This window comes from Sciurus carolinensis, chromosome 15 (genome assembly GCF_902686445.1).
Source record: "Sciurus carolinensis chromosome 15, mSciCar1.2, whole genome shotgun sequence".
NCBI lineage: Eukaryota > Metazoa > Chordata > Mammalia > Rodentia > Sciuridae > Sciurus > Sciurus carolinensis.
This window is the reverse complement of record NC_062227.1, coordinates 45,089,522-45,117,242: the sequence shown is the minus strand read 5'-3', so window position 1 is coordinate 45,117,242 and position 27,721 is coordinate 45,089,522. Positions and strand designations below refer to the sequence as shown.

Here is a 27,721-nt window from a genome sequence, read left to right as displayed (position 1 = left end):
CCCCTTTTTGCTAAGCATTTCCCCATCATAATACATGCTTATTTAGAAAATTTGAAAGATACAAGTTCACACAAACCTCTGAAAATAACTTATTAACATTTTGATGTATTTTATTCCACCACATTTTCTGGTTAGTTATATATGGTTGCATATGTGTATTTTTACCTTTTAAAATGTATTTGTGAAAGTTAAGACAACTTTCACAAATACATTTTAAACTTAAAATGCTAGTTAACCAGCATTTATTGTACTTTTAAAATTTCATAGAGGAATGAAACTTTTTTAAAGATCTGTTTATCTGCATTGGACAAATAAGTTACACTTTTGTGACCTATTGAAAGGACTAGGTCTATAAGAGAAATGGGAGGGAGGATATATTGGAAGATATTTGCTTAATAGAAGCCTTCATTGCTTCTCAAAGCCTAATTCCCTCAGTGCACCAGTACTTATTGGTGGAGTGGTGTTATTGATAGCTGTACCATCTAGTGTTTTTAACCCCTCCTAGCTTTTGAAATAAATTTGGTGTTAGAGCTAGAGTGTAAGTATTTTCACACACACACATACACATATTTTTCCATGGTGCTGGATGTTGAACCCAGAGCCTTATATATGCCAGGCAAGCTCTCTGCCACTGAGCCACATCCCAAGCCCAAAGTGTTGGTAATTTTGATATTATTGCTTACACCAGATTTGTTAACTAAGATGTGAACATCTTAAGCAGTTATATCAATCAAAAATTTAAGGAGAGCCTTGAGAATTCTTGTCAGGCTTAACTGCCTGATTTTTAAAATTTTTTTTAAATACTGAGGAAACATCAGAAAGGTGGATTATAGAATAAGAGAATGTGGACGTGAGTGCACACAAATTTGTTTCTATTATCAACATTTCTAGCAAAACCTTAAACACCGCTCTACTCCTAGTCAGAATAACAATCAACTTGAGTTGATTAGGGCTGCCTCTGAAACTCATCCATGACTGACTGACTTAACTACAACTAAGGTGCATTATTGTTGTTGTTGTAATTATTTTATTATTTTAGCAATACTAGGGATTAAACCCTGGGTCTCAGTCTCTCTACCACTGAAACTACATCCTCAGTCCTTTTTATTTAAGTTAGAGTCTTGCAAAGTTGCTGAGACTGGGATTCTTCTGCTTCAACCTCCTGAGTTTCTGGGGTTGCTAGTATGTGTCACAACAAGCACTGAGAAACATTTATTGGTTAATGTTTGTGGAGGTCCAACCATTGAGCCATAACCATTGCAAATTGAATGAGAATCACTGCCAAACACTGCATTTTCTTGTCATCTCTGTTCTCTTCCTGAATATTTGCATTATAAATTCCTGTGTTTAGATTCCCCCAAGTTAACTTTGTCAGTACAGTGAGGACCTCGCATAGCATCTTTACATGGGAGAAAACCCTGGTGATATGTAGGTGTTAGCACTGTGGTGTGGCTAGTGTAGTATTAACTTAAACTAATGAACTAAACGTTTAGAATGTGGAAAGTTCTTTTGCTTTGGAAGCAGGTAAATCACAACTAGATGTCATCATTCAACCCTAGATTCTACTTTAACAAAATAAGTTAACTTGTTACAATTTATACAGACACAGGGCCCCGGGTGGCCAAGGAAATGTGTAAACAAAACACCTTGGAGAACAGCTGAGAGATCTAGGAAGATCGAAGTTGGAGACAGTTTAAATTTATATGAATATCTGTCTTCAGATGCTTCAAAAGCTATCAGAAAAGAGGAATTGAGTTTACTTCTGAGGACAGAACTGGTACCAGTGGATGTTACAAGTGACAAGACCATTCTGCCAGTTAATACTAATGTGAAAGGACTATTAAGGTAGTGAGTTTCAAGTTCTAGTATGTACATTTCCAGCAAACCATAAACACAACTCCACTCCTAGTCAGAATAACAAAGTCTGATACGAAAACTTGTCCACCTTAGTACATGTTTGTGTTTCAGTAAAAATTAACAAAACACTAAAAGGGAAAACAAAACATTCTGAAGGGACAAAATGAGCACAAGAACCAGACTTGCGTGGCAAAATTTTGGAATTAGATCATGAATTTAAAACAATTGATTTAAAGTTAAAGGTTCTAATGGAAAAAAGCAGACACCATATGAGAACAGACGGGTATGTAAGTAGAGGTAGAAATGCTCAGAAAACAAAAATCAAATACTGGGAACAAACCACTAACAAATGAGGGCCTATGACTCAGTGGACTGGACTCTATCAAGGAAGAAAGTTGGTAAGCTGAGGGTAGGTCAGTGGAAACTTGCCAAACTGAAATGCAAAGTGGAAAAAGAACATGAAAAACAAAACAAAACCCACAATAAGAACATCCAAGAATTGAGGGACAGTTTGGAAAGATATAATATACGTGTGCTTTTGAAATACCAGAAAGAGAGAGAGTGGAGAAGAAATATTTGAATTATCAGTGACTTAAGAATTTCCAAAATTAATGACAGATACCAAACCACTGATCCAGGAAACTCAGAACCTATTAAGACTACACTTAGGCAAATCACATTCAAAGTACAGAAAACTAAAAACAACTCTGAAAGAAGCAAGGGGTAAACAGTTTTTCTAAGAGGAACAAAGATGATCATTACAGTGGACTTCTCAGCAAGCCATACAAGCAAGAAGAGTGGTGAAAGGTGTTTAAAGAACCCACCAACCTGAGTTCTGTATCTAATAGTTATTTGATTTTTTTTTTTTTTCGCGGTGCTGGGGATTTGAACCCAGGGCCTTGTGCTTATGAGGCAAGCACTCTACCAACTGAGCTATATCCCCTGCCCCAATAGTTATTGTTTGAAAGGGAGGAATAAAGTAGTGAGTTTGCTGTTGCTATTGGTGATGAAGAAGAGAATGAGTGACGAGAAAAAAATGAGGTCCAGTGTTTGGGTAGCAGCATTCTGTTATAACCATGAGCTCTGGAAGATGGTGATAAATGTTCAGCAAAAAGGTTTCAGTGATTTTGAATAATGTTGCAAACCAGATTCCACTCTTGGAGCTTCACTCTGGATATCAGCATATTGATGATCTGAGCAGGGCAGTAGCAAAGAATGATGTTTTTTTTTTTTTACTTTTGCTCCCAAATACAAGACCCAAACCTCTGAGGTTTGGCCTGCTTGTAAAATCATGTGGAACAATGTTCCATGGGACATCCGATTTGAGAAATACCAGATTAGATGACATTTTATAACATGAGATAATGTGTTTCTTTAGTAACTATAATATGGATAAAGAGAGACTAAAAGGTAACAAAATATGAATAAAGGTAACAAGTCAGCCTCCTCATTTAAGTATCAGTACATGTCAATGTATGCCACTTCACTAAGTCACTTCTAGATAATAAATAGCCAACGTTTTATGCTGCCTGTCAGCTCCTGGCTTACCCATGTCTCCACCACTACTACTCTCAAGGTTGAAAATGGTCATTGGTGCAAGGTGTGGTGGCATGCACACCTGTAATCCTAGCAACTGGTGAGGCTGAGGCAGAGGGATCTCAAGTTTGATGCCAATCTCAGCAATTTAGGCCCTAAAATACTTGATGAGACCCTTTCTTAAAAAGGAGATGTAGCTCAGTGGTTAAGTGCCTCTGGGCCCAATCCCCCCCCAATTTGGTCAAGGGGTCAGTCTATCGATGGTTGGGCTAGTCCGAGGCCCCCACCTTTTCCCTTATTTCTTTATTGATGGTAGTATACTCTTGTTTTTAAAACTATTCATCTCAAGACCCATATGCTGTTGTCCATTAGAAAATTATAACTCTCCTTCATTATTGGTAATGGTAATGCCAGGGATGTTTTAATGACAGATTTACCCAACCCCCAAATAATTCCAGAATATAAGAAGCAGGATAGCATAATGGTTATGTATGAGGACCCTGAAGCCAGTCTGTCTTGTTTTGAGCCCTTTTTCCCAAATATATTGACTTTGGATGAAGATTATCAGTGGTTTATTGTGATTCAACTTTGCCATCTGTAACACATGGTTAGGAATAATCTCTACCAGTGAGGATTAAATGGAGTGTGAAACAATGGTTGGCATTTAGAAAGCATATGAAAATGTAGTAGCTATTTAGTTTGAGTCACAGTGCTAGATGAGATCTTGGAATATACAAAGCTTATTTATAATATCCTTCATTATAATGTAGTGAATTGGTTTTCAAAACTCAGTCAATAGCCACTTAAGCATCAGGTTCCTTGCAGAAAACCTGATACAACATTATGTTTTTTCAACATTTTTGATAACAATCATTAGAAGGTTAATGAAATCTTGCAGTAGTTGAATTATTAAGAGGATGATGATAAGTCCGGAAATAAACTAAAGGAAGCAATATAGTTTAGTAGATGACATTTCATTTGCACCAAGTAATTTTCACTGAAAGGTAATATTTTCCCACAGTTAAGGAAGAAAATGACAATTCCATCCAGAAAATATTGGGTAACATGAAAAGAAATGAGAATGTATTTGATATATTGTATTTTGTTTAAAAAACTCATCAATTCCAACATTAGATACCAAACTAAATTTAAGCATGTTGTGTAGAAGGTAAGAGCAAACCATTGAGATCTTTATGTACTTTGCACTCTGTCCCTTAGGGATGGTAACAGACTTGACTAATCTTCTGTCTTGGAAACTTCCTGATGTCATGTAATTCCTTAGCCTTGTTTTTTTTTTTTTTTTTTGTGGTGCTGGGGATTGAACCCAGGGCCTTGTGCTTGCAAGGCAAGCACTCTACCAACTGAGCTATCTCCCCAGCCCCTTAGCCTTGTTTTAAAAGTGTGTATGTGTGTGTGAGCTTGTCTTGACTAATACCCCAATTAACTTTTCTTATCTAACCCAGCGAGGAAAATCAATCCCAAGGCAAGCAAAATGAAGCAAAAATAAATTTTGATGGAAAAATGAGTGTCAAACTAATAGTTAAAGGCATTAGCTTAAGGAAGACTTGTATGTTAACATCTTTAAGAGAGGGCAAAGGACATGATGAAATATATGTCAAAGAACAAAACCATGAAGGGGTCAACAGAACTGATAACGAGGAATCCAGATTGTGAAGATTACCATCTGCCTAAGGACTTGTATAATGCATTCTGAAGATGATGTTTCCTTAGCACCTTTGAGTGGAAGACAATTGGTTTTACCTTTAATGTTAATTTGTTCTTTTTCAACCCAAGAACCCACTTATTTTAATTCTCCAAATATTTAGTTAAGTCAAAAACAGAAGAATGATGAAATAGATAAATTTGAAGTAGCCAGAACTGATGATTCAGTTTCAAAATAAGGATACATCTGTTGAGATTTGCATGAAAAATTCCATTGCTTGGATGTTTATATAGATGCAACTTATAGAATTCTATGAAAATAAGTGTTATGTGGAGGTAAATATATAATTGTCTCCATTTTTAAGAAATACTGTTAGTACTGTTAGGCAAAAAGTCCCCCCCCCCCCCCACGCCTGTACTGGGAACTTAACCCTAGAGCTATCTAATACTGAACTACCTCCCTAGCCTTTCTCCTTTTCCCACTTGAGACTGTTTTGCCTGTTGGCTGAATCTGGTCTCAAACTTGGATCCTCCTGTTTCCCAAGTACCTGAAATTATAGGCATGTGCCACCACTGGGATGGAAAATATTTCCATGGTAGGATGTCACTTTGCTCTGCCGAAAAAAAGTTCTAGGATATTTTTTTTACACTGGGTGTTGCCTAGCCTAATTTTACTGTTATACTTGGACAGGAGAGATGGATTTCACAATCGAAAAGTGAGAAAGTGAGTTAGAACCAATCTAACTTGGTTTTCACAGTATTTTGAAATCTGGGTTTTTTCAACTTGGTTCCTATAAAAGATGCATAGTTAAATCATTAGAATCAGGATTCAGCTTTCTGATTGGGTACAGTAAGTAGTTCTCTTTCTGCCACAATAAGTGATCTCCAGAAGTGGATAGTAGACCAGTGGGGCTAAAATACAGTAAGCGTGTTGCTTGGAATTAGCCACAGTCTTCAATTGGACACTGAAATTCCCCATGTGGAAGCAATAGAAATTCTCCATGTATTTTTAAGATTCACAATTATAAATGAAAGAGAAGAGCAGAATTATTAGCTTCTTTAAGAAAAGTGCAGCCATAGCTGGGCATGGTGGTGTACACCTGTTGATACCATCCCAGAATGATAACCAGTTATATAGCACTTCATAATTTTAAAGCTTCCATATTATTTAAGTCTCAACTCTAAAATACACACCCCTAGTTTTATAAAGGAAGTATCTAAGTTGATTGTAGGTAGTCCCTGCTCAAGTCATAGGCATCAAGGAGGCATGACTTCAGACTCACTGAGGAATATTGATGTGGGTAGAATGGCTGTTATGCCTCAGTTCTTTCCTGGATACTGCAGGAAACACAGATTTGTGTAAAGTATGTTTCCCTCTAATTATGCATATGAAACTTGAAAACAGTAGCAGTTAAGTTCAGAAATAACTGGGGCTAAAAAAACTAGAAATATATCAAGTAGTAGCACATCATAGTTTGAGGCTAGAGTAGAAAAGGTTTCTGTGGCAGTGTTTGTTCAGTCTTCATGTAGGTCTTAGAAAATATGTAAGGTTTGGATACTTGGTATATACTAAGTATTAGCCATAAAGAAGTTTTTTTAATGATTCGGACTACAAGCTATCTCTGACTCACTTGCAGTGCCAACCACAGCAGATCACAGCTCCTAATTCACTAGTGTGGAAGTATCATGTCAATACAAATAAGGCTTCTGCCTTTGGGAAAATAAGGACAGCAGACAAAACATTAAGCAGTACAGAGGTAGTTTCAGCTGGGAGCATAAAGTGAAGATGACAGGGACAAGGGAAGGATTTTTAGACAAAGTGAAAATTTGCCAGAATTAAAATAATGTGGGTTAAAATTTGAAGAGTGAAGAGGCTTGAATTTCACCAATGGAAGTGAGCCTTGGTGTGAAGCAGGAACTGAAAACACTGACTTGAGGGCTGTGAGAGACAACAAGCTTTAGGATAGTAGTGATGACATGGGCACATAAAGGGTCTGTAAATAAATGAAGGATAGATGTGGGCCTTGTTGAATGAGAAAGACTCAGGGAAAAGTGGAGTGACTTGTCAGCAGTCAGAGTTGAGAAGAGTGAGGTGACGTGAGTGCTGTAGTACTGCCTGAGAACATTTGACACTGATATTTAACGTGTGGGTCAAAACCAAGACAAACCTGTTATTGCATAGGTGTTATTTCTTAAAACACAAGTTTGTTGAAAAGTGACTGACTTAGATACAAAATCTTAAATAATGGTGTAGGGGACCTGTAAAGACATTACAAAGGATGACCCTTAACCTAATTGAACTTTGGAACATAGTGATTAAAAGTTGGGAAAGCTAAACTTGGCACAGTGACACATGCTTATAATCCTAGCAAACTGAGAGGCTAAGACAGGAGGATTGCAAGTTTAAGACCAGCCTCAGCAACTTAGACCCTGTCTCAAAATAAAAAGGGCTGGGGATATAGTTCAGTGGTAGAGCACTTGGTTCAGTCCCCAGTACTGAGGGGGTGGGGGAGGGAAATGTAGTATGAAGAAATCTTCTGGGGTTCTAAAAAAGTCTGTATCTTGATCTAGATGTCAGCTACACTGGGACACACACATTCACTGAAGTATTTACTTCATAATACTTAATGGTACTGGGAATTGAAGTAGGGATGCTTAACCACTGAGCCACATCCTCAGCCCTTTTTATTTTTTATTTTGAAACAGGGTCTCATTGAATTGCTTAGGATCTCATTAAGTTGCTGAGACTGGCCTCGAACTTGGGATCCTCCTACCTCATCTTCCTTAGTTGCTGGAATTACAGGCATGTGCCACCGCACCTGATCCATTTTATTTTTTTGTCATTGTATTTATATCTGAAATAATATTTATATATTTTTATGCCCCTTCCCCTTAAAATGTTAGTTTTGCAAAGACAGTAGACTTCACCCATTTTGTTCAACAGTGTATTTCCAATGCTTAAACATGCACCTGCCACATATCAGACTGCCATGACAACACAGTTCTAAAAGTGTTTTGAAAGAGGAGAGTGCATGTGTGGTGTTGTGATGGTTCTTATCTAAGAGGAATATTATTAGTGTACATCAGAACCAAAGTAGTATGTACATATTATTGTAAGAATTGTTGCCCGAGAAACCAGGCTGCATTCTTTGAGCCTTTTTTTAGACCACCACTGAAGCAGTTTAAAACTTTCAGGACTATTGCCTGGTTAACGCAGTCAGATAATTACCAAGTTTCATTTGGGGGACTGGGGCTGTAACTCAGTGGTAGAGTGCTTGCCTTAGCATGTATGAGGCACTGGGATTGATCCTCAGCACCACATAAAAATAAATAAAAAAGGTATTATGTCCACCTATAACTATAAAATATATATTAAACTATTTTAAGAGTTTGATTTGGCTTTGTTCTTTAACATTCAGCAGTTTGCTGCAGCTATTTAAATCTTGCTCTTGGTTTAACAATAACAAAGCATTTGACTACCACTTTTGTTCATAGTTTGTTAATTATTTCATATGCTTATGAAGGATAATTTCTCATGGGATTATTGAAGATGATATGTATTATGTTTTAGTGCGTGGTGTATAATGGACTTACAATAAATGGCTTTTAGTTGCCACATATCATTTGAATCAAATAATTAAGATATTTAAGTTTTCTCTTGAGACAGGGCCTTGCTGTGTTGCCCAGGTTGGCCTTGGACCCTGGTCTCAAGGGATCCTCTTACCTCAGCTTCCCAAACCACTGGAACTACTGGCATATGCCACTCTACTTGACTTTTTAAAATAAAACTTTGCAGCATAACCTACCTGGATGCTATTATATTTGATGTCATATATATATATATATATATATATATATATATATATATGTGTGTGTGTGTGTGTGTGCTTGCTTATGTGATTCAGAGAGATGTCTGCACTATAGCAGCTTGTTTTCGGCAAGAAAAGTACCAGACGTGTAGGTGTGTAACGGGAAGTTCTGTTGAGAAGTATGCAGCCAGAACTGAAATAGTCTGATGCTTATCTTCTGTATGACACTGAGTTACTGTATTGAAACCTACCCGACGTTCCAGGATGTATCACTGGTGAAGGGGGGAAAGCAAGAGGAAAATAAATGATACCTTAAGATGGTAGATCTATGTTAAATTAACTTTTACTACACCTTGACCTTCAGGAAAATTGGAACTGCAGGGACATGTGGACAACAGGACCCAGAGACTTCTGCTTCTTTGGGCTGTTTGTAGGCTTTCCTGTCCTTACCTATTTTTGTGCCAGTCTGGTGAAACCAGGATACCTTCTCAAGTTAATGTGTTTAAATGCATAAAATAAAATACATAGCATTACAAAGTTATATTGAAGTAAAGCTATCACACTTAGAAAATTTATCCAATAATATATGCTTCTTTATTAATAAATAACATCAGTGTTGGTTGTAAACAATAATTCAAGATAGCTGTAAGTACTGTAATGTAATATGAAGCAGCTGGTTTCTATTAGAGACAAAGTCACAGGTATGATAATAACTACTGTGGTTTGTTGCCAGCATTCAAAATTGAAAACAGTGCTAAATTTCAGCTTACATTTGTGAAAATGAACATGTGATTTTTCTTTTTCTTTTCTTTTTTTTTTTTTTTGGGACCAGGGATTGAACCCACAGGCACTTAATCATTGAGCCATATCCCCAACCCTTTTTGTATTTTATTCAGAGACAGGGTCTCACTGAGTTGCTTAAGGCTTCACTAAATTGCTGATACTCAATTTGAACTCTTGCTCCTCCTGCCTCAGCCTCCCAAGCCTCTGGGATTATAGGCATGCACCATCAGTCCGGCTGTAATTTTTCTTGTTCAAACTCTAGAATACCTGAGGATCTTATATGCAGGGGTTAAGCATATCAATGTAGTTTTCTTTGTACAGGTGTGAAACAGCAATTAAAGATTATAGTTTTTCATAAGAGCAATAGAGTACCTAATTCAATACTTCCAAAACCTCTCTTTGGATATTAAACGCGTGTTTGGGTAATTTTTAAAAAATTTGGCACTGAGTAAAGTACCAGATTTTATGCAGAGCATATGCTAGATAACTCTTTGAATCCCTGGATACTAACAAAAATGGTTTGATGTTACAGGAATACAAGCGCAAGTTAGCCAGAGTTTCCCTGGTGCGCAAAGAACTCAGGTCCCGGATCCAGAGCCTGCCAGACTTATCTCGATTGCCCAATGTCACTGGCAGCCACATGCACCTGCCCTTTGCGGGGGACATCTACAGTGAAGATTGACGACCAGTCTCTTTCCAGGGCCCAGGACTTTGTAAGAGATGGAGACGGGTTAGGTGGATAGTCCTGTAGCGTTATTTTTGTATATTGTTGAGAGAGTGATACTAACAAAAGAAGTGACAAGTAATTTATAAAATTGTTTAAAATGTTGGTTTGTTTACTATTTTATTAGTAAGTTAATATGACTTAGTTTAAACAAAGTGATGATCTCTGTGTATTAATAAGCTCACATAGTGATTATTTTCAAACGATCTTTTTGTAAATTTTTTTGATCCAGGGCCTTGTGAGAAAGTCCATGTTTCTATTTCTTCATGTATTTTTAATTGTTCTTCTTTATTTTCTTTTTTTCAGTATCTAATCATTGTATACTATCTAATTCCTAAAGGGGAAGAACTAATCAGGAGTTGGTTGAGACTTTATTATGGTATAGTTAGGACTTGATTATAGAAGGGACTAAATGTTCCAACTTAATCTTCATCCTTCTCCCCAACCCAAATATCGGTTCTGTGCCTCTCCCTGCTTTTGATTCCTTATTCCCTAGAGGTCAGTAATTTAACACTAAACATGGATGCCACTTATAGGGTCAGATCAAAGCCTAGAGAACTTTTCAGATAGCACTGTAGGAGTTCCATTCCAACTGCCATCGTACAGTAAAAAGATTGTGAAATAGGGACTCCCTTGATTACACTGTTCAGAATTTTTTGAATAGATCAATATGAAAATGCTGTAAATTTTGAGACTCTACCAATAGAACAGTTTTGGTTCTAGAACTGATTTCTATTTGTCAAATCAGTCTCCTTTTAACATAATCAATCCCTTTAATAAAAAAGCTATCTATGGGATTAAAAGAAACATGAAATGATACTTTTATTATTCCCTCAGCTGTATAACTTAAAAAACAGTAGTATTTTTAGCTCTAATAGTGCAAGAATACAATATTCATTAATGTTCAGTAAAGTAGTCTGGAACATTTTTAATGTTCCCTTCAAGTTTTTGAATGACTGTATATTTGGAAATTAAGAGTGCTACACTACAGGGTAGATCTGGTAAATTTTATATTTGTATATTTACAGATGTAAATACAAAACAAATGTACTTTTACCTTTTATTTCTAACCCTGTGTGTTAGAGCATTTGCATGCTCTCCAGCTTTCTTTTTAAATCATATTGATAAGCTGTGGATTTGTATTCAATAATGACTTAGGATAAACATTTTTCTCATCCATTGCTTTACATTAGACATTTCTCATTGTAGGCAAATTCAAATTAGATAGTCAATAAAACATCTTTTAAATCCCACAAGCCAATTATGTCTCACTATTCTAAATGGCTTCACTCTTTCTTTCTCAGTATTAGAGATTAGAGTTAAAATTAGTTTACATGTGAAGGAGAAGGCAAAATTTAGTTTTGATAGCCAGTAGTTCTGGAAACAGTGATTTTTAACAGTTTGACCTATTTCCAAAACAGATGCACATATGTAGTCCCATCCATAAATGTCTTACATTCCAAAGTGTTTTAGACAACTTTGGTAGTTAGGACACATTTTCTCACAAAAACAGTAGTAGTTAGGTTCCTTATGCACACTACTATTGAAAGGTCACCTGGGAACCTAATCCATTTAACCATGAATGTACTTAACTTGTAATATGGTTGATAAATTGCTAATCATAGATCTTGACCAGCATTTGTAATAACATCACTTTAAGCAAGGAAATTGTGTGCCGCAGCCAGACTCACACATTGGGGTATCTGCTTGTGCTGTGTACCTCTGTCCCTAGGTATAGGGAATGGAAGGAAAGAGCAAAGGGGGAGGTAACAAATGCACAATTATAAAACCTGGTTATACCTGCTGTGAAAGTATACCAAGTAAGTTAGGTTTTTTTGTTGTTAATGTGAAAGCAAGAACTTGTATGTTAATTTATTTTCAATATCTTGACCTTATTTATGATCTGCTAAAGTGGTGATTTATCCATTCAGAATATATATTTTTTCCATTTAAAACTAATTTATAAACTGTGTACTCCTGGAAAGATTTGAGATCTTTTAGAAGTTTGTTGGAATATTTTCACCATTTAAGACAGACTTCTGACTTAGATACTGATTTTGATGCCAGTATCTGCTCTAAATATTTATGATAAAAATGCATTATTTTTTTAAAGAGCTTGATGAGATTTGTGATAAGTGATAGTACTCGAGAACCTGAATCCCACCCCTTGACCAGTCCTCCACAAACCTCAGTTGTTGGTTAGTTCACTAACTGAACACATACAATAGTCTGCTTTAGTCATGTTTTCCGCCTTATGATAGTTAACATGGTAAGCCTTAGCAGTGAATAGTCTGCCTTCCTAAAAGAAGGCTAAATTTTTTCAAGAAATGGGGTTAGGTGGGATACTGTAATACCAAATTCTAAATCATGAGCATTTTCTCCACTGTGTACCTGAGGCAAATCATGCATCTGAGTGCAGTTTGGCCTGGCCCCTCAAGAGAAAAGCATGTCACCATACTTGCAGTAGGGGTACTGTGCTTTGAATGGATACCATCACTCTTTTCTCCACAAACAGTGCAGAGAGTTGTCTGGAATGGCAGTCTGAACAGATTCCCTGGCACTCCCTCTGCTCCTTCCATCATTGCAGTAAGTAAAAGTTCATAGTGGGGGGAACCTGGAGTCTGAGAAAATCACTTGTGCTCAATAGCCGCCCTCCCTTAAGGAAAACCATTCCAAATGCAACTTTTTTGGTACCTCTTTCACATGCACTCTGAATCAGGGTTTTTCTATAAGAAATCCTTCAGAATCAGCAAAAGCTGGGGTGACCCAGTCATCTTGATTTGCAAAATTAAAAGAACAAACTTAGGTTGTCAGTTGTCACTGTAGATGAGCAACACATCTTTTGCAGTATAGTTACTGAACTGGTTCTGAGAACTCTTTAGAGAGAAAAAACCCTCAAAAGTACAAATCAACTTATTTTAGGGAAAGATAGAAGGTCCTTTTGGAATTTTCAATTCTAAAAATTTACATAATATGAAATAACATAAAGCTACTAAACTGCTTTGTATTCTATTAAGAAATAGCTCCTAAAGGTGTAGTCTTGTTTCATAGCTGTTGCACTATATCAAAGCTTTTTAAAGTGTAAACCCAGTTCTTCTCTGTATAGAAAGGGAACATTGTGTTACTTGATGAGTTTATTTATACAGAGCATTTGTTGCCAACTATAATTCCAGCCATCCACACAAGTCTGTTCTGAGGTGGCAGTAGCACATGGGAAGATGAACTCTCCCTGTTTGTTTACCCCTTTTCTTTGGCTGTATCTGATGACAGTATAAGATGTTCTTAATAAAGTTTTATGTTCTTTTCAAAGGTTTATTTTGTAGGTCATTTTTGTGAATCTGATTTATTGGATGTGGTGGGAAGGGATTAATAGACTAGGAGGGAAGCAAAATCCCGGAAGTATTCAGTGATGTAATGGCAAAGAAATGCTAAAGCAGATTGTTGGACTTGAACAATTGTTCCTAAACTTGAGCAAGCATCAGAATCACCTGGAGCATTTATTAGACTATTGATGACTGGGAGCCACATACAAAGCTTTTGATTCAGTAAGCCAGGTAAAGCCTGATAGTTTACTTTTCTAACAACTTGATGCTGATGCTGCTGGGTTTGGGGACCATATACTAATAACTGCTGCTCTGGACCAACTTTGAAATCTATGACTTGCTTCATGATTTAAAATATTTAAACAACTCCAGGTAATAAAGAATGGGTTTATAGTTCACTGTGTAGGAGGTTCCTTATGGGCAGAGAACCAGACCTTCTTTTGTGACCTGGTGCTTAGTAGTGCTTACTACATGCTTTCAAGTGAACAGATTGACTTGGTACTGGAGCACAGTTCCTCTTACCACACCTTGAATTTAAAGCAAAGTTGGAGAATACTAAAAATATATGGGACTCTCTAGGACAATGTTTGCCAAACTTCTTTTATTAGACTTTGGGGCATTTGCAAAAAGGAGATATATCTATAGAGTCAAAACTTTCTGATTCTTCTAATTTAGAAAGTTCGTGAGATGTAGTCCTCTGGATAATATCCCTGGTACTCCTTTCCTAGATGACATCTGGTCACTTCACCTGAATTCAGGTGCTTATCATTCCTATCCAGTTTTCCCTGTCTGTGATAGTGGGTTTTTATTCAGAGATTCTGTTCTCAGAAGATTTAATGTAGATCCAGAAATGTACATTTTAAAACAAACTGTGCATATATTCTGATGCTTGTAATTAATGGACTGTCTTTTGAGAAACAATGCCCTACAAAGCATACTTAATATATAATTAGGGCAGCTGTTATGGTTTGGATGTGAGGTGTCCCCCCCAAAAATGCAAGAAGACTTAGAGGTGAAATGATTGGGTTTTGAGAGCTTTACCCCAATCAGTGAATTAATCCTCTGATAAGGATTAATTGAGTGGTAATTGAAGGCAGGCTTAGTGTGGCTGGGAGAGGTGGGTAATTGGGGGCATGCCATTTTTATCTGCTTAAGTAGAGTCTCTTTTTTCTTCCTGCGTGCCATGTTCCCAGCTGCTTCCCTCCACCACACTCTGCCATATTTTGCCTCACCTCAAAACCAAAGGCATGGAGCCAGTGTTTTATGGACTGAGACCTCTGAAACTGTGAACCCCAAGATAAACTTCCTCCTCTAAAGTTGTTCTTCTCAGGTCTTGTAGTCATAGCAGCAAACAAACAAACAAACAAAAAACGGACTAAAACAGCAGCTCACACAAATAAGAATGCACCAGAAACTGTTCTAAGTACTGCAGTATGCTTTGTGATAGAATGATTATGCCAGTTTTACATATGGGTAACTTAGGGTAAGTTCTGCATGACTCTGAACAAGTCAAATGTTGAATTGAGATTCAAACCCAACCGAGTGTAGTTCCAAACCTGTTCTCCCTAAGCATATGTTGCTTCTTATATTGATATATAGGGTAGCAGCCCCACTATCACAAGTCTATATTTTGCATAACATGTTCAGTTAGAGAAATTAACATTATGCAAGTATTCAAATTAAAAAGGAACAGCTCAAAGCACCATTGAAAGATGGGTGCTTGTGGAAGGATGTTATACAAAGTTTTTTTTTTCTTTTGTTTTGCTTGCTTGTTTGTTTTGGTACCGGGGATCGAACCCAGGGATGCTTAACCACTGAGTCACATCCCTTTTTATTTTTTGAGACAGAATCTCACTAAGTTGCTTAGGGCCTTGCTAAGTTGCAGGCTGGCCTTGAATTTGCAATCCTTCTGTCTTAGCCAAGTGTACTCTGGCAATTAAATACATTGACATTGTTGTGCATACATTGCCACCATCCATCTCTAGAACTTTTTTCCTTTTCCTCAACTGAAACTTTGTATTAAATAACTCCCTATCCCTACATCACCACCCCAGTTCCCAGCAACAACCACTTTCCATCTGTATAAATTTAACTTTTCTAAGTTCCGCATACAAATGGAGTCATAAAATACTGCTTATCCTTTTGTAAGTAAATGACTGACTGACTTCCTTACATGTCTTCAAGGTTCATCTATGTTGTAGCATGTGTCGGAACTTTTCCTTGTTAATTCCAAATAATATTTCATTGTCTATGTGTACTATATTTTGTTTATTCCCGTCAATGGACATTTGGGTTGCTTCCACCTTCTCGTTTTGGTGAGTAATACTGAAGTGAATATGGATGTACAAACATCTGTTCAAGTCCCTGCTTTCATTTCCAGTTGTTTTTTGTCTTCTTGTGTTAAGTCTTTTGAGGTGTACAAGACTGCTCAGCTGCATGTCTGCTCTCAAAAGATTTACAATCAGTGGAAATGGAAGTAATTTTTAGAACTCACTAAAGCCTACTTTAGTTTTAAGCTATTTCTTGTAAGCCAGAATGTTAGACCAGCAGTGTTAGCCTCAGAAGGGAATTTCTTTGAAGTGCAAATTCTTTGGCCCTAGGTTACTAAATCAGAAAATCTGAGATTGGGGAATCTCTCTGGGAAATTATGATGAACACTCTGTTCTAAGCATCCAACACTTTACCTTAAGTAGATTTCTTCTCACATATAAGGGGAATCTTCAGAGGGAGCTAAAGGACTCAGTCCAATAAAAGCAGTAATAATAGTGTCCTTTCCTGACAGGCCAAGTTAATACTTTTCATCTGCCTTGTCTCTTCAAAACCCCATTCTCCACTCAGATAAATTCCTCCACATTTTCTCATTTCATTTCTTTGGCTAGTGTAACTCTTGTTATTCTTCTGAGGGTGGTAAAGTGAAGAAGAAACAATACAGTTTGGGATTGGACCATCATCTGCTTTATCTAAGACTCATTAGCCTTTGGTATTATTATACTGTCATAGGCTTAGCCATTTTAATTGCCAAAGTGTATATGATTTTATTTCAACTTTTGGGATAATATAAAAAATGGAAAATATTTTAATGTCTTTTTGATAAATAGATCATTGAAGTGGAACATGCAATGAACTTTAGAATTGTATGCATTCTGGGCTTCATGGGAAATGTACAAAACTGAAATTTTGAATTAATTTGAATGATACTGTGTGACTCAGAGCCATTAGCTTGTTCAGATATATCTAGAAATAGTTGTATAGATATTGTTTGGTTAATTTCATCATCTTTTTAAAGTTTTTTTTTTTTCTTTTTCCAGTGTTGGGAACCAAGGGGTGCTTAATCACTGAGCCAGCGCCCTAACCCTTTTTATTTTTTGAGACAGGGGTCTTGCTAAGTTGCTTACACACCTGTAATGCCAGTGACTTGGATGCTGAGGCCAGCATGGGCAACTTAGTGAGACCCTGTCTGAGGTGGGGGGAAGAACTCTTTAAGTATTCATTATCTCAATTCATGCTGTATCCCCATACATGCCTTCTCACCAGGTTTTTCTGTCTCTTGTTTATGAATAAAATCAGAACTCCAGGACCAGCTGGACCATGACCAGCTGGAAGATGAACTGAAAAACATTTCTTTGCTATCTGTCTTAATGAAGAGTTTGATGGGTTGTTCACAACTTTGAAAATAATGCCTACTGGTCAGTAGTGACCAGTTAGAGGCACGTTTCCTAAGAATAGCCATGGTAGAATCCTTCCCCAGCTTTTCAGTGTTTTAGGAACCTAAGTTGTCAGAAACCCAATTAAGAGTGATAGGGGCAGATGCTTCTGGATACAAAGGGAAAACCTGTCTCAGTTTACCATTCTTTTGGTGCTTGTATTTGTTAGCATAATTTCCCACTGGTTAATCTTAGTCTTTCAGTTTGCCAGGCCCTATAAATGAAATTTAAGTTTTAAACTTTCAAGCAGCAGAGAGGAAACATTATTATTCAAAGTATTGAAATGATTTATTCAAAAGGTTTTGTTTTTTACTTATTTTTCTCTTTCAGTAAAACTTATCAGATTCACCAAGGGCATTCTTGTGCATCCATTTTATTATTTTATTCTTACAAGTAATTGTATATAACTACAGGTACAATGTGATGTTTTATTACATGTGTACATTGTGGATTAAATCAAGCTGATGGACATATGCATCATATCAAATATTTATCATTTCTTTGTGGTGATAATATTTAAAATCTTTCAGTTATTTTGAAGCATACATTAACAATGCTTTACATGTATTACCAGAACTTAATCCTAATGGGAACCTTGTATTCTTTGACCAATCTATTTCCCAGCCTCTGGTAACCACCATTCTATTCTTTAATTTTCTATGTGTTCAACTGTTTTAGACCCATATGACAAGATAAGAGATTTTTTTTCTCTATGCCTGGCTTATTTCACATAGCATAATTCTGCAGGTTCATCCATGTTGTAACAAATGACAGAATATCCTGCTTTGAAAAGGCTAAATAGTATTCCATTATGTATTTTGCATTTTAAAAATCCATTTATTGGACTGGGGTGTAGCTCAGTGGTTATAGTACTTGCATAACATGTGTGAGGTCCTGGGTTCAATACTCAGCACCACATAGATAATAAAATAAAGGTTTTTTTTTAAAAAGTCATTTGTTCATTGATGGCTATTGGGTCATTTCCTTATTTTGACTATTGTGAATAACACCTGCAACAAACATGCGAGTGCAGACATCTCTGCAACATATAGATTTCAGTTCCTTTGGATATATACCCATAAGTGGGATTGCATGCTGATCTCAGAGTTTCTCACATCCTAGGCAGGCACTCTACCATTAAGCCAGTTCTACTTTTAGTTTTTATAGGGACTTCCATATTGTTTTCCAAATGGCTATATGAACTTACAGTACTGTATAACAGTTCCTTTTCTCTTTTATTTTTGTGGTACTTGGGACTGAACCCAGGGGTGCTTTACCACTGAGCTATATTCCCAGTCCTAATATTTTACTTGGAGATAGGGTCTCGCTAAGTTGCTGAGGCTGGACTTGAACTTGGAATCCTCCTGCCTCAGCCTCCCAAGTAGCTGAAATTATAGGTATGTGCTGCCATGCCCAGCTAAAGGTTCCCTTTTCTAAAGAGCTTAAGACAGGTTGAATACAGTCCTACTTTATCATTAAAAAATGAAATTATATATATGTGTGTCTGTATATATTCCAGATGTATATGTATATGTATTTAATGTATGTATATACACATATATGTATATGTGTGTGTGTGTGTATATTTATATATATATATATATATATTCATTCCAGAAAGATTTAAGGTAGCAAAACTGTTACTCTTTATGTTCTGATAGTTTTCAGACCTAGAAATGAGTCATCTCTAGAGCAAATTAAAATGCCACTTCAAGGCAAAATATTACTACAGTAACAAAAGAAGTTGTAAAATGGAAATTTCAGTACCCTGTAGATCACCTAAATCAAGAGTGTTGAGCTGGTAGTATGGCTCAGTGCTAGAAAGCATGCCTAGCATGCATGAGGCCCTAGGTTCAATCCAATACTACAAAAAAAGAATGTGCTAGATACTTATTTTTGCATTCAAGATAGGAATAATGTTAAGAAATTACTCATATAGTTATGTATATGAGTGAGAAAATAAGAATACACACTGGATTCCTTTTCTGATAGGGCTACACATATACAGAAGAAACCCTCATGAGTGACAGACCCTCTCATTAATTTCTCAAATTTATTTTGAAAGAAAATGACATAATGAAAACTGTTAAGACTAAAGGAGGAAAAAATACTATCACTCAAGGTTCACATATATCCTTACTATTTATAAGAACCTTTCATATATTTTTTTGATTCTCAATGACCACCTGTGATGTTTTAGTTATTCATTCTAATGAGATGTTTTCCCTAATATACTGAAGGATGCCAAGGAAAGTCTGCCCTTGGACCTAATTTTCATGTATTCAAAGAATAAATAAAAGTTTCTTTTTTTTAATCGTTAACTTAGTTTCAGAAATTGTATCAGAAAAATTTCTTTTTCTTAAAGTTCAAGAGACTTCATAGAGAGAATAAGAAATTTCTGAAGTCTACCTTTGGATTCTTTTGGGATTCATTCTGACTAAGCAACATTTTTAGTTGAGAGAAGTGTTTCTTTCTTTTTGTCACACTCTTTGAGGAGCAAATGGGTGTTGATCGTCCAGATGTAGGTGTTCTGAAAAGAGAAAAAACCCCAAAACCCAACTAAGTTATACTGACAAGTGACAAAACAGACCTCCTATACAGATAGTTGCTACTAGAATAATTTCCTATTCTTTTGTATTATGGCTATATAAGGGCAGTGGCTGTACTCAGAACAGTCATTCCTATTTTTAAAACATCTCCTCATGAAGTATCAGGCTATGGACAACATTTAGGAGGTATAGAGGGCAGTTGTGGAAATATCTATCATACCTGAAAGATAAGCCTAGAAGTACAGCATTATCAGATCTGAGTTCTCTTTGAGCCTGAAGTTTAACATTCATGAAATTCTAAGCAAGGATTTTAAAACCTGTTCCTTTGTCACAGCTCAAGACTACTTTATTTCTCCAAAGTGAAGGATCTCAACCTACTACATGAAGGTACCTTTCCACTGTATCTTCCCCACTAGACTGTCAGCTCCATAGGGCAGATATTATACACTAATTTTGCAATCTACTACTTTTTGACAGTGCCAGGCACATAGAAAGCATCTAGAAATGTCCACTGAATAAATAGTTCCTCATCTAGGATGAGTGTATTTCATTTCCTCCAACTGTGTTCTATCACCTTGAATCCTTACTTGGGGTTTGTCAGTCTGAGCTTTCTTTTGATACCCCATCTATATAGTAAATGTGCAGTATCTTTGCCATTCCTGCATATTCATCTAAGAAGTACAGTGGTCCCTTGGTATCCACAGGGTGCTTGATTCCAGGACACACCATGGATACCCAATCCACAGATACTCAAGTCCTTACTGGCATAGCGTTTGCATATAACCTATGCATATCTTCCCAAAGAGTTTTAAGTCATCTCTAGAGTACTTACAATATCTAACCCAACTAAGGTAAGTGCTATGTAAGAGTATTTACACTGTGTTATTTAGGGAACAGTGACAAGGAAAAAAGTCTGTACACTTCAGTACAGACAAAATTTAATTTTTCTGAATAAAATCTGATATTTGGTCCACCACTGGTTGAATCTGCAGATGCAGAACAGTGGATATAGAGGATCAGCTACAGTACTAGGTAAATGCAACTTAATTCTTTTAAATAAATCAAACTTTCTTTCATTCACACTTATTCAATAGCAAAAATTGCTGAATTCTTACTATATCAAATATCAAAATAATTAAATCAAGAATGTAGTGAAAACTGACTTGAAATTTTGATTTTTAACCCAATTTTATAAACTTCAAGCCCAATATAAAAAATTCAATTCAGGTTGGGTGTGGTGGCGCACACCTGTAATCCCAGTGGCTCGAGAAGGCAGGAGGATCAAAAACACCCTCAGCAACAGCCAGGCACTAAACAACTTGGTGAGACCCTGTCTCTAAAATACAAAATAGGACTCAGTAGTTGAGTACCCCTGAGTTCAATCCCTGGTACCCCACCCCACCAAAAAAAAAATCAATTCTAAAGCAGAGATAATTCAGTCCTTGCTGGATTTTGTCATTAATGTCCAAGACACCGGACTCATTTTCTCTTTCGTAATTAAATGTCCCAAAATTCCTTTCATAGTTTCTATGGAATTAAAATTTAAACTTGGTGACTAAAGAATCAAGAATTATTAAAATAAAAACATGTACGAAGACATTTAACAAATCTCTATTGATTCAGATTTCATAGGATTCATAGGATTTCTGATAGAGGAAAGAACAAAAGCAAAGGCTTAAGCAGGAAAGTACACTGTGAATGATTCAGTTTTGCTGGCACATAGCTTAAACAAAATAAGCAAAATAAGATAGGCAGTCAGGTTGGTGCCAGAGAGTAAGGGCAGGAAAGCCATGCTTTCCATATGTTACATGCTTCAGTTAGGTATTAAAGGCTGCTAATCAAAGCTGTGCTTCAGGAAGATGATCAGACTAGAAGGACTTGAGACTAGAAGCTGGAAGACCCATTAGGAAATCATGGCAGTAGTCCTAAACAAAAGGTGAATAGGGACCTCAATCAGGAATAGCTGCAGTTGGGGGAAAAGGAGAGTGGATGCAAACAGCATGTAATTACAATAGACAAACTGATTACAAGGACCAGGTGAACAGAAGTTGTCTATTATTCTGCTTTTTTAGGTAAGAATATCTAGAAGGACATGTTCACTCACAGAATAAGGAATTATGACAATGGGCAGTTCTGAGTGGTTAGCTGTGGGGACATTAACTGCTTTGGACATGTAGGAGGCAGGAGTGGATATATTTAATAGGCAGTTGAGAATACACCCATGGAGAGATTGAAAAATACTTGCAATTCATACATACTGAAATGAAAGTTGAAGATACAGAAATGTGTGACATCAAAGAAAAGCACACAGAGGAGAAAAGGAGCAAGGCCTGAACGGCACAGAATATTTAGAAGCATAAACAGGAAATTAGAAGAAATACTTGGGTTAACACTGGCAATTCAAATAAAATTGATGAATTAAGATACCTGTCAATCAATGCTGGGCTCTTGCCTTTGGAGCCAGGCATATTAGGACTGAAGTTTGCAGAACCTGGAGTCTGTCTCTTTGGTCTCTTGGGGCTGAGTTTGCTTGTAGGAGTAATATGACTGCTCTTCAATGCTGACAGAAAGCTTCTGCTTTTACCCTGATGTTTAACCGTTCTGTTACATGTTTTACAAGTAATCAACTACCATAAAAAGAAGAAACATCAATCCTATGAATTCTCTTATATTTAATCCAACTAAACCACATGTTCCCTGAATTCTTACGTCTGGTTGCTACAGAAATAAATAACACATAGGCTGTCCTTTGAGACTGCAATCTAGCAGTAGGACTCAGACAAGACAAATTTAATATTATAAAATTTTCTACAAAAAATTAATGGTTGAACATAACTGGTTTTAAAAGTTTTTTTTTTTTTTTTTTTTTTCCCTGAAGATAATGAGCTCTTTAGTTTCTCACCACAAACCATGTTTGGAAGGAATTAGGAAGGAGACTAGGGATGACATTCTAACACTTGAATGTTCTTTGTAAATTAATAGGCATTAATATTTTTTGCAGTTGAACTTCAAGTCTTTTCCCAATAAAACACAGCAAAATATCACTGAAAATTTAAGTGCCCCCTTTAAATCCGTAGAAATTCTGTACAAAGTTACATAGTAATTTATAAAACCAAACGAGTTATCAATATTCTCACACCTCTTCATTCCTGTCATTAGCTCTAGAGGCTGACTTTCTCTTCAAGATTAACTTTTAAAGAAATGGTTCATTTTCTAGGTAAATGCCTTTCTTCTAAATATCTCACTCAAAATGCACAGAATTCAGCCCATACTTCAACATAATTAATATAAACTGGTTTAGGTGGGAAAATCTCAGATATTCTGCATATCAAAGGTTTGTTTGGCTTTATACTTTTCCAAAAGAGCCTGTATATAGGTTAAAATAAATCAGCAAAACAAACTCCCCTAGCACCCTTTAGCTGACCTCTGATTAAACTACATTAGAATGTAAGCTTCATGAAGGTAAACACTGGAAGTCAGTGAGGAAGCATTTATTATTTTCTCATTTAGGGACACTTAACAAATATGTGGCAGTGATGCTTTTCGAAAAATATAATTCTCCAAAGAATAATAGTTAATTCTACTTACTCCAGTATTCTCTCTCTTCTCTCTTGCCCTTTGAATATTCAATTTTATGACAAAACAAAATGCACTTATTTATCCAATACTGGTAAACTCCTAAATATGGCAATTTTTCAATCCAAGTTATTACTAATTATAGTCTTGGGCCAAACCTAAGCTGTCATAATGTCCAACACCTGGCAGTGCCTGCCACTTGAATCTGGATAGTTGAGATATGAAGGATATAAAATATATCTGACTCTGGCTTCCACTTATTAAACTGTAAGTAATTTGATTTTGTTTTATTCTATTTTATAGCCTCAGTACTAAGCATATAACAGACTCAATGAACACAAGATTCACTCACTTTTGTTGGGCATACATGGGGGAAATGACTGAACAAAGGACACTGATACGTATATACATAAAATACAGTAGTGTGAAGAAAAGAACCATTAACTGAAAAAAATAGTGTAGTGGTAATTACAGTTCAAATGGAGTCATTCTGGTCTGCCCAAGAAATCCTGATATTTGTGAAAATAACTGCTCAACGAGATCTGAGAACAATTAAGAGCATACAATGTTTAGTTTTGAGGTAATTATGAAAATAAACAAATGTACTCTTGAAACACTAATCACTGAAAAAAATTTATGTATATAATTTAGATATACTACTTACTATATAAATCTCTGAGTTACAGTCAGGGCGATTCTTAACATTATTTTAAGTGAAAGAAAAGAATTATAGTTTATTCATATATCCTGGAACTGAAATCTTACCAATACACTTTTGGAGTCTTTATACTTTTTGATTATTTTTGCTTCTTTAAAAGTGAGTGTATTACTTCTTGCTTCTCGATTAAGAAGTTTCCATATTTTGGGTGTCAATTTGGCCTTGGGTTTGAGGCGCACTCGAGAGTTATCCAGAACCAATAGCTGGAAACAGTATGGACATGTTTCTTCAAAAGTGCTCTTGTCATCTAAAATTATGCAAATGAAACAATTCAATAAATCGGACTATTCTGTTACCTCAGACAGCTGACACTATAAATATTAAAAGAAAAGGTATTGGTATGAGCAGACAATACGTTTTCTTTAAGCAAACTCAGAATACAAAAATTTCAAAAGCACAAACTGGCAACAATTTATTTTGCAAAATCCTATAATTCTATCAATTTGCTCCTTTCAACAGACAGGCAGGTCTCTAATCTTTTCTACCTGCCTCATTATTTGTTACTACTTTTAAAAAAAGGTGACTATGTTTCACCAATATATTTACAAAATAACAAATCACAGTATGATTTTCTTTTTAAAAACAATTAGGGAGGGCTGGGGTTGGGGTTGTGGCTCAGTGCAAGAGTGCTTGCCTACCATGTGTGAGGCACTGGGTTCGATCCTCAGCACCACATAAAAATAAATAAATAAAACAAAGGTATTGTGTCTAGCTACAACTAAAAAAAAATTTAAAAAAATTAGCACAACCAATACTTATTGAGTACCTACTGTTGAGCACTGTTCTAGAGATTACAAAAGATCAAAGGACATGTCTGTAACTTTGCTCTGCCAAATGTAAAATTCATTCATATTTACTGAGTGATTATTTAGTGCCAGATGTTGTTCTGGGTGTCAGAGAGACAGCAGTAAACAAAGGACCACAATTCAAGGAGGCAGCTGTTAAGTGCTGCCAGGAAAAAAGGTACAACAGGAAAGAACAATGTGTTGTAACTTTAAATAGGGAGTCTAGGGAAGGCTTCATTAAGTGACATTTACAGGTAGAAATCAAAGCAGGTATGTAAGGCAAGAGTTCCAGGTAGAGGACAGGGCAGCTCCAAAGGCTTTGAAGAAAACAAAACAAAACCAGCAAAGAGGCCGACCTAGTAATCCTGGAGTCAAATGAACAAATGAGAAAACAGGTCAAAAAGGTTATGGGCCTATTCTGTAGGACATTCAGTTTTATTCTGAGATGGGAAGTCATTTATGGCAGGGAAGGGACATGATCTAGCTTTCGTTTTTATCCCATTCTGGCTGCTGACTTGAGAACAGACTGTATAAATGCATGGGAGCTGCAGGCAGTAATCCAGGAGAGGTAGTGATAGATCAGAAATGGTGTAGAAGCATTAGATGCTTTGTAGAAGCAAATTGGCTTGACTTGGATTTTTTTTCCGGAGGGGGGGGTGGAATCGGGGATTGAACCCAGAGGCACCATTACCACTGAGCCACATCCCCAGCCCTTTTAATTTTTATTTTGAGACAGAGTCTCACTAAGTTGCTTAGGACCTCACTAAGTTGATGAGGCTGGCTTTGAACTTGTGATCCTTCTGTCTCAGCTGCCCCAGCCACTAGGATTATATGTGTGCACCACTGCACTGCTAGATTTGGGGAATCTTTTAGAGCAAACAGGATTTTCTGGTCTATTGATGGGGGAAAGGAGTTTTTAGGGAATGGGTCCAAGAATGGCTCCAAGATTTGAGGCTGAATAATTCAAGGGATAGGGTTAGCACTTACTGAATGGGAAGAACCAAGGTGTTTGTTGGGGGTTATGCTCAGGTTTTAGGCAGTTAAGGTTGAAAGGCACATTAGACATTCAAAAGAAGTTGTCAAGAAGGCATCTGATGTGAGTCTACAATTTGGAGGGGGATGGGGCTGGAATTTGGTAGGTCTGGTATTTAAAAGCTATGAGACTGGATGAAAAACTATCAGCAAAGAATGAGTGTAGATAGAAAAAAGGTCCAAGGACTGAGTCAGGGGACACTACACTATTTAGAAGTTGCGGAACTGGGAGGAATCAGCAAAGCAGATCGACCAAGTGCTGGAAAAGGTACAAGACGAATGTGATGACCTGGAGCCAAAACGGAAACTATTTCGAAAAAACTGAAAAATGTGTCAAATGCCATGAATAGGTCAAGCAAGGTACGACACACTGGGGAATGTGGATTTCTCACAAAACTTGGAAGCTTCTGGTTTGTTCTGCTTTTAAAATGAGATGGGTGAGTCGATCAGCCTTAGATCATTCGGAGAGCTGTGCAGAGCGAGGAGAACAGGGCAACAGGAGCCTAACCCCCAACAGACCGGGGTTCTCCCTACCGTGTGACGAACTGTAGGCCCAGCTGTAAAAGAGAGACACACGTTAGGAACAAAGGAACACCTCGCCGCCCGCTCCCGCGTCCCTCCGTCCCTCTCCTACAGGAGATAGCGGGCCTGGCCTGGGCAGCTCTCGAGTAAGCCTCGCGCCGCAGCCTCCAGATAGTGCTTCTGCCTCATCTTCAACGCCGCTTCCTCGCCATCCAGACCAAGCGAAAAAAGGAGACGCCGGACGTCGGCTTTCTAGCGTCATCAACATTGGCCTCAAAATCCAAGTTCCCGCCGGAAACCGGCACACGCAGCTAAAGGTTCCTGTTTCCTTCGCGTCCCGCCTGGCGCGCAAGCGTGCCCAGCCCGGAGCCCGCCTCCACCCTGCCTGGCTCCAGCTCCCTCGGCTCCGCCCTGTCCTTTGAACCCTCCGCGAGGTTCTTGACCAGGCAAGGGTGGCAAGGTCTGCAGCTCAGAGTTGGATCTGAGCTCTGTCTTCCTCCTCCGCTTACTTGCTCTCTGACAGCTCGGGGCAGGGTCAAGTTTTTCTGGGTAGCGGAAAAAGGCATGGTTTATGATGGGTTAGTCAACTAGCTATTCCTTCACATCTTTTTCCCCCTCACACTTTTCTGGTTCGATTTTATTCAAGCACACTTTTAATTAATATCAAGTGTATTTTCACCTACGTGTATGGTAGAGCAGCTGACTTTTTTTCAAGGTGGATAGCAGGTTATGCAAAGACCTCTTACTAGTTTTCCATTTGCATTGAAATAAAGAATATGCAATGAGCACTGAATGTGTGCCAGGGACTTCTTAAAAGCATCTTAATAAGTATTAATTCATGTAATCCTCAGGACAACCTATAGGACAGGTGAAATTTCACTACATAATGTAGAAAAGCCTTTTAAACATAGTCGAATCTATTTCTGGATTCTTCGTTCTGTTTCACTAACCAATAAAGCAGAAAAGAGGGGACGTGCACACATTCTGCCAGTTGCCCAGCACACTTTCCTTCATTCAGTCTTCTCTCCTCTGAGCACCACACTCCCACATACAGAAGTCCCATCAGCATCTCTACTTAAATTGCAACTTGTTTTCTCAATCGAAATGTGACCAAAGAACACTCTTGTTCTTTCTCACCAAC

General features: G+C 37.1%; 2 protein-coding genes across 3 annotated transcripts in view; one reads left to right on the top strand and one right to left on the bottom strand.

Annotated features, from left to right (window-relative positions):
* Positions 1-13,684, top strand: part of Rprd1a (regulation of nuclear pre-mRNA domain containing 1A) — a 65,036-nt gene extending 51,352 nt beyond the window's left edge. Inside the window, 1 exon segment of the mRNA XM_047526608.1 lies at positions 10,180-13,684. Within this exon segment, the coding sequence (XP_047382564.1) occupies positions 10,180-10,329 (150 nt within the window). The 3' untranslated portion in view covers positions 10,330-13,684.
* A 5,748-nt stretch (positions 13,685-19,432) lies between these two features.
* C15H18orf21 (chromosome 15 C18orf21 homolog) lies at positions 19,433-26,859 on the bottom strand. Of its 2 annotated transcripts, XM_047526947.1 has the most exons (5): positions 26,693-26,850; positions 26,593-26,615; positions 24,289-24,488; positions 22,375-22,574; positions 19,433-19,928 (listed from the first exon to the last, which is right to left on the bottom strand). In XM_047526947.1, the coding sequence occupies exons 1-5, from the start codon at positions 26,767-26,769 to the stop codon at positions 19,775-19,777; spliced, it is 654 nt and encodes a 217-aa protein (XP_047382903.1). In that variant the 5' UTR covers positions 26,770-26,850; the 3' UTR covers positions 19,433-19,774. The 2 variants fall into 2 exon arrangements, with proteins under 2 accessions (XP_047382903.1, XP_047382904.1); XM_047526948.1 differs by lacking the exon at positions 22,375-22,574 and having other exon boundaries at positions 26,693-26,859.
* Positions 26,860-27,721: the final 862 nt, after the last annotated feature.

Excerpts from the sequence above, each read along its gene's own strand:
- C15H18orf21 (XM_047526947.1), bottom strand. The coding sequence starts at position 26,769 with ATGAGGCAGAAGCACTATCTGGAGGCTGCGGCGCGAGGCTTACTCGAG. Across the intron at positions 24,489-26,592 it reads GGCCTACAGTTCGTCACACG|ATGACAAGAGCACTTTTGAA; the intron begins GTAGGGAGAACC and ends GCATAATTTTAG. Across the intron at positions 19,929-22,374 it reads AGCCCAGCATTGATTGACAG|AACACCTACATCTGGACGAT; the intron begins GTATCTTAATTC and ends TTCTCTTTTCAG.